General features: G+C 47.7%; 1 protein-coding gene across 1 annotated transcript in view; it reads right to left on the bottom strand.

The window, feature by feature from the left end:
• LOC113746510 (leucine-rich repeat-containing G-protein coupled receptor 5-like) overlaps positions 1–5641 on the bottom strand; it is a 19387-nt gene extending 13746 nt beyond the window's left edge. Inside the window, exon 1 of the mRNA XM_027282476.1 lies at positions 4931–5641. Coding sequence (XP_027138277.1) covers positions 4931–5208 — 278 coding nt within the window. The 5' untranslated portion in view covers positions 5209–5641. The remainder of the gene's footprint in view (positions 1–4930) is intronic.
• Between the last annotated feature and the right edge of the window lie 2225 nt (positions 5642–7866).

Here is a 7866-nt window from a genome sequence, read left to right on the forward strand (position 1 = left end):
TTTCAGACTCGAGGCCTCCTGAGTGGAGAGACGTTACCTGCTGATAGTCATCAGACACACAAAGACAGAAAACAGACGAAACAGACGAGGTCAGATAAAGAAGAACGTCAGGGAGACACACACACACACACACAACTGATGTGAGCCAGGCACAACTAAACCTGACCTCAGGTGAATATGTAGCCGTGTGGTGTGAGTCTAAAACCTGGACATAGTCTCCGTGACGTCCCCGCAGACTGTCTAAAACCTGGACGTAGTCTCCGTGACGTCCCCGCAGACTGTCTAAAACCTGGACGTAAGTCTCTGTGACGTCCCTCGAGACTGTCTAAAACCTGGACGTAGTCTCCGTGACGTCCACGCAGACTGTCTAAAACCTGGACGTAGTCTCGGTGACGTCCCCACGAGTGTCTAAAACCTGGACGTAGTCCTGTGACGTCCCCGCAGACTGTCTAAAAACCTGGACGTAGTCTCTCGTGGACTCCCCCAGACTGTCTAAAACCTGGACGTAGTCTCGTGACGTCCCCCGCAGACTGCTAAAACCTGGACGTATCTCTGTGACGTCCCCGCAGACTGTCTAAAACCTGGACGTAGTCTCGTGACGTCCCCGCAGACTGTCTAAAACCTGGACGTAGTCCTGTGGACGTCCCCGCGACTGTCTAAAACCTGGACGTAGTCTCTGTGACGTCCCCGCAGACTGTCTAAAACCTGGACGTAGTCTCTGTGACGTCCCCCGCGCAGACTGTCTAAACCTGGACGTAGTCCTCTGTGACGTCCACGCAGACTGTCTAAAACCTGGACGTATTCTCTGTGACGTCCTCGCAGACTGTCTAAAACCTGGACGTAGTCCTCGTGACGTCCCCCAGAGTCTAAAACTGGACGTGGTGCGTACCCTTCTATATGTCTTATGAAGGCAGCAACAGGTCTCTGTGACCCTGGACACCACAGTGGGATAGACTGGCACCTACGTTGTCCCAACCAAAGACAAACAAACTAATACTGCTGAGGACCTCAAGGCCCACACGGGACCTCGACAGGACTCAACATACCGAGAAAACAGAACTCTATGAACTTTCTGGCGGTTGCGCTAATTTCGTAACGGTAGCGTTCAGTACAGCCCATGAAGCCAGCTCGGCGTCTGTCTTTCAGGCCTTTTATTTCACCAAGCCTCACCAACCACTAAAAGTCAGTCCCACATTTACTCTGTCCGGGCTTCTTGCTCGCTCCTCTCCTCTTTTCTCTTCTTAGCTTCCTCCGTCAGCGTCTCTTCACTCTTCTCCTCTGCCATCATGTCCATAGAAGCTGCTGAGCCTGGTTACCTCCTCTCTTCTCTCCTGGTCGTCCATAACGCCTGTTGGTACAAACACGTTCGTCTAGCTACGCACTGGCAACACAGCAGCTACAGCGGTCAGCAGTTTTACTTCACTGTCCACATAAACTCTGTAAATCACAGAGAGTTGAGGCGGAGCAGCCGGAGGACATCAGAGGGAAAACCAGAAACATTTCCTCCATAAAAATGATCCAGTTTCACCAGAATCATGAAATAGTTGCTGCTGTGTGACTAGTGCCGTAAAGCGTTAGTACTTCTCCCGACCCGAGCCCAAAGTTAAATAGTGTGAGACAGACGTACGAATGACAGAGACACCGTTCAGCTGATCACAGGTCAGTGTGGGTCACCTGATCAACAGAGGTCAGCACTTTTAATAAGATTTTGAAAGCAGTAATTATACTGTGTGTGTCACCACGAGTAATAAAAACACACTGAGCTGACTGAAGTGAATTTTTCTTCTTTCTGTGAGAACGAAGACGAAACAGTAACTGATCGGAGACAGACAGACGGACATCAGGAGTCAGTTCACAGCCTCCTTCTGTCTGTTTGACCACCGTCAGTCTGAATGCTGCCATCTGTCAATGCCTTTGTGTGTGTGTGTGTGTGTGTGTGTGTGTGTGTGGACACTAGCTGCATGCCTAAGCAGACCTGTCTGAAGCCTGAATGGGCCTGTAAGTCTCCATTCTGCCTCTGATTGACAGCAAGAGCAACAGGAATGTATTTAGCTCCGCTGTGATGAACGAGCTGATGTACATGTGAACCATTTAATAAGCCCCGCCCTCTTTGGCAGCCATATTGTAGCGTCCTGATCTGATCTGTTTCATCACCTCCAGTAACTTTTGTTTGTTTTACGTTTACCTGCAGACAGGTGAACCCTGTATTGTCTTCCTGACCTCCTTCGTGACCTCACAGGAAGACAGGTGATCCGTCTACCTGTGCAGGATGTTTGGACTGCTGGTGTCTGAGTGCGAGAAAGCTTTTGTTGTCAAGAGGTGCTGCTGGATGCCACACACACACACACACACACACACACACACACACACACACACACACACACACACAGCTCCTGTTCTGGCACAACAGAACTACGTCAGGTTTTAGACAGTCTGCGGGGACGTCACAGAGACTACGTCAGGTTTTAGACAGTCTGCGGGGATGTCACGGAGACTACGTCCAGGTTTTAGACAGTCTGCGGGGACGTCACGGAGACTACGTCCAGGTTTTAGACAGTCTGCCGGGGACGTCACGGAGACTACGTCCAGGTTTTAGACACTCTGCGGGGACGTCACGGAGACTACGTCCAGGTTTTAGACAGTCTGCGGGGACGTCACGGAGACTACGTCCAGGTTTTAGACAGTCTGCGGGAAGCGTCACGGAGACTACGTCCAGGTTTTAGACAGTCTGCGGGAAGCGTCACGGAGATTAGACCAGGGGTGGGCAAACTTTTGGACTTGCGGGCCACATTGGGGTCTAAAATTTGACAGAGGGGCCGGGCCAAGACCTCATAGCCCCCCCCCGGACCTGGACGTAGTCTCCAGGACGTCACGGAGACTACGTCCGGGTTTTATTTGTACAGTGTGGTATTAGTACTTTTACTGTAGTAAAGGATCTGAATCCTGACGGCATCCTTCCAAAACTCACAAACACACTGAACCTCCTCGATGTTTTGTTTTCCTCCGTCTGCTCCGTCACTCTAAATGGAGACTGAACAAAATGAAACACTTTCTGTTTCAGGTTCCTGCCCTGTTCTTCTGCAGCTGGATCACATGATCAGTGTTGTTCCTCCTTTCTGTGTGTGTGTGTGTGTGTGTTTGTGTGTGTGTGTCCATCTGCCTGTCTTAGACAAACTGTAAGGAAAGTGCTTTCATTCACACACACACACACACACACACACACACACACTGAGCTTTTCTGAATAGAAGAAGGTTTTCTTTAATGAGAGTGAAATTTAAATCCTGGACATTGTGCTGCTTTTAGACCACAGCCAAGACGGGCAGGTTTTCCTTCCCCACACACACACACACACACACACACACACACACACACACACACACACACACACACACAGTGATGTAATGGTTTTGCCAGAGCTGAAACATGTCTGGTATCGAGGCCGATCACCTGCTGTGAGGTAAAATGGATTTGAATTAGTTTTAGTGTTTCGCTTTAACAGGAGTTTACACTCAAATAGAAACACTGAAACTTCACTGACACTTCTTGTGTTTGGGACCCCAAAGCCTGACGAGCCACACAGATGAATAAAGTAGAACGGAATTCATTATTTTCTCTTATATTATGATCCAAAGACTTCACCGAACCTACACAGCTCCCTAAAGAAATATTTAAACCCTTTAAAAACTTCCAGGAGGCTCTTTAAGAACCACTCTTCTTCAAGGAGGACACCAAAACATTCTCAAGAACCACTGGAAACTCTTTGAGTTCTCCAGGAACCTCTTGAAGAACCTACAGACCTCCCTATAGAAATGTTCAAGAAATGTTTAAAATCCTTCAAAAACTACATAAATCTCTTCAAGTAGTCGAGCCTCCTCTGTGGAAAATGCTTAAGAACCACTAAAACCTCCTCAAGGACATCTAAAACCTTCAACTCTTCGACTCAAAGAACAAACCTAGAAACCATCCATCCATCCATTATCTGAAACTGCTTATCCTCATCAGGGTCACCGTGGCACTGGAGGCTATCTCAACCTAAAAGAAATATTCAAACCTTTAAAACCTCCAGGAATCTTAAGCCTTCTCTGTGGAACATCTTGACAAAACAATGGCACCTGAAACCTTCTCAAGAACCACTGGAACCTCTTAGAGTGCTCCAGGAACTTCTTGACAAACCTCTGACCTCCATATAGAAACATTCAAACCTTTTGAAAATCTTTCAAAGCCTCCAGGAATCTCGTTAAGTAGTTGAGCCTCCTCTGTGGAGAATGCTTAATAACCACTAAAACCTTCTCAAGACCCACTGGAACCTCTTTGAGTGCTCCAGGAACTTCATGAAGAACCTACGAATATTTCTAAAGATGTTTTAAAACCTCTAAATTCCTTTTTTATAGGTTTTCCATCTTCTGTACCAGCTGAGCCTCCTGTACCCACGAAAACCTCTTGAAGAACACTCGGAACCTTCTGAAGAACTTTAAGCTTTAGCTCTAAGAACCTGCTGACATTCCCAAACTAACTTTTAAATCAAGAACCCCTGGAACTGAGAAGTAATACTAGTAGTAATGCTCCTCAAAGGTTTCATGGCTCTTTTCTTACTTCCAGCCCCTTTCTGTCTGAATCACTGGCACCAGAGAGTAGAACTTAATCTCTTCAGACCGCCTTAACCACCATATGAACAACATGACGTGCGCGCGCGTCTCAGGGGCGCGCGTGACAGATAAACAGAAGCACAGACAGGTGCTCCGCTTCTCACGAGTCCCGTGCACGCGCTCACGCACGCACGCGCACACACAATGTGAGCTGCTGTTTATTTACTATGTGCAAAGTAAGAGCAACAGGTTGGTAAATACTACTACTGATAATAATAATAATAATAATAATAATAATAATAATAACAATAATAATAATAATGAACCCTGCGTGTTGACTTACAGGTAAGATGTAAACACGCTCAGGTTGCTCGGTATCTCCCGGAGCCCCAGGTCTGAGCAGTCCACCCGGTGCAGCAGCCCGTCCACCTCGCACCGGCAGCGGCTAGGGCAGCCAGCTCGCCCCGCTTCTCGGTCCCTTTCCTCGGAGCTCTCCACTCTGGCCACCGCGGAGCTGTTCACCGCAGCCGCCGCCGTCCTCTCCACCACCGCGACCACGGAGCTCCTTAACCCGACAGAGAGCATTGCAAATGCGGCCAACAAAGCCACAAACTCCGGCATGTCCTCTGCTGTTTGTCCCCGCAGGCTGAAAGTTTCCAGCAAGATGAAAAATCTAAACAAAAAGTTGCAGCTGCCTCGGATCCGGATCACGTTGTGTTTGTGGTTTTAGTCACTGCAGCCCGACTGGAAACGGTTCATGCTCCAAACACGCTCCATGTGGACCGAGAGGAATTTAAAGTTCAGGTTGTTTTGAGCTGAAGTCTGAAGTTTGGTCGGTTTCCAGGCTGCACGCGTGGAGTGTGTGTGTGTGTGTGTGTGTGTGTGTGTGTGTGTGTGTGTGTGTGTGTGTGTGACACTGTGTGTGTGTGTGAGACACTGTGTGTGTGTGTGAGACACTGTGTGTGAGTCCCTCCACTCAAACTACATCAGCGTGTCAGCCCCGCTTACTTTTATATCGTCTGTCTGTCTGTACCTGTCTGTCTGTACCTGTCTGTCTGTACCTGTCTGTCTGTACCTGTCTGTCGCATGAACAGCAGAAATGTGAAACACTGAATGAATTCTTAAAACTTGAACAAACAGACAAGAAACAAGTGAATAAATTCATAATTGTAATCACACAAATCAAACATTTTATAAATATATAAATATAAATAAATAAATTCAACTTCCTGATATTATAAATAACATTTGCGGCTGTTTTAATTGTAATTAGAAAAGGTAAAAATTACAAATAAAAGTCCTGAATTCAAGTTCAACTCAACTTTGTTTCATCAAATCTGAAACCTTTGATTAACATCTCACACTGCACTGTCTATAAAAACTAATAGTTCTAAAGAGGTTCAACGACCAGCCTCCCCAGCTTCATGAAGAACTTTCACTGTCAGCCCTCCGTCCGCTCCTTGTTGTACTCGTCTCATGTCCTTCACGTACTTTTCTTCTTACTCTTTGTGTCTGAACCAGAGAAGTCGTGAACGTACAGTTCAGTAGGGTCTTGGGCAGCTCTCCGCTATGGTCTGGGGTATTAAAAAGTGGTCCAGAACTGTCGCAGTGATCCAGCAGAAGACTGGGATCAGACACATGATGTTAGAGGCCCTGGAGGTCCTTGATGTGTGAGATGATTCTTGTGGGGAAAGATCCTTCATCACTGACTCTTCCCTCCTGAAGTATCCTCCCCTTTGAGCGTCAGTGAAGCCTCGTACTTCTGTTACCTGTCAACACATGAAGGAGGCTTCTGATTTGGCTCGCTGCAGGTCTGGAATGAACCAGATGAGAGCGAGGGAAAGCAGATTTCCCCTTGATGAGGCTTGTCAACAGCACGCGACTGATGACTCCTGTGTGACATCCGAACGAAGCCTTTGTTGTCTGAAATCCAGTGCAAGTCTGCTTTCATCAGGCCGTCCAAGATGAGCGAGTTACATGAAGCAGCTCTCTGCTGTGACCTTCTGTAATGTTGGATGGGAAAAACTGGGCGCAGCGTGAGGAAGACTGAACCGCTCATCTTTGATCAAGTTCAGCTCCTCTGAACGAGAAGCCGAACCACCAAATGACTCTCTGGTTCTCCGAGCCCTTCTGCCCAGTCCAGAGTGAACTTCAGCATGAGAAGGTTTTTCCAACGCAGCGAACCCGTTGGTCAGAGCGACTACTAGAGGTCGAGTATTGAGCTCCGGAAGGTATAAGAGCTTTAAGCTGTCGTGGCATTTGATGGGGAGCTGTCATGGGGGTCTCCTTCTCTGGAAGCTGTCTCAAGCTGCCTCACCTCTGTGGGTATGATCTTCCCTTCTGTCTCCTCTAGTTATGTAGAGCTCAGTGTAGATCTGTTGAGGAGCGGTTCCACCTTCCTGTTTTCATCACGTCCTTTCAGTCACCGTTCACCATCTGAGTCCTTTCAGGGACTGTCTTATGTAGCATTAAAACCTCCTGCAGACACCACATCACTTATAATACAGAGAAAAAACAAGTTTGCGACTAAACAAAGATCCATGTGACAATCAGCTGAATATTTCGCAATCACAAGCGACCCCCCACAATCAACCACACCTTTCTTAACTTTATAGAGACGTAACCTATGTTTAGGAAAGTCCAGTTCCTGTTGCACATCCTCCAGACTACACGACTCCCACACCCCAAACCCCCATAGCTGAATGTTTTCCTGTCCTGGATCGCAGCGCCACTGGTGGGACAGGAGACCAGATCAGGTTTCTACTCCGTCGAGTTCTCGCGTCCGCACAAGATAATTCAGAGGACAGATGAAAAGATGATCCACATGCTCAGCCTGAAAAACTCACAAACTAACTGCGCACTCTGAGCAGCCGTTCAGCTTGTTTCATGAAGCTCATGGACTTTACTTATGTCATAACAGTATAGTATTGGTTGGAAACTAGCAATTGACGGTTAAAGAGTTATTGAAGATCTCTGAAAGAAATGTAGAGGGAGGAAAGAGTGATGAGTAAAAGGCCAGGAGGTATCGAACGCTGCTGTTGTATAAGGTGAATGCGACGAGTTCTTACTTTGGGGAGCCCATGGGTGAGTAGGCGTTGGTGCTGAGTGTGGTTCTATCGTTGCGCAGGTCCACGTGGGCTGGATCTTTATCCACACTGGGGACAGGAGTGGTCTCTGATGAAGCAGGACTCGTTGCTGGGTCCCAAGTCTGATTGGTGCTTGCAGTGTCTGCAGAACCCAGTGTCCACCAGGTGGTAGATACGGATCCTTCAGGACGTC

This window comes from Larimichthys crocea, chromosome X (assembly GCF_000972845.2).
Source record: "Larimichthys crocea isolate SSNF chromosome X, L_crocea_2.0, whole genome shotgun sequence".
NCBI classification, from domain to species: Eukaryota; Metazoa; Chordata; class Actinopteri; family Sciaenidae; genus Larimichthys; species Larimichthys crocea.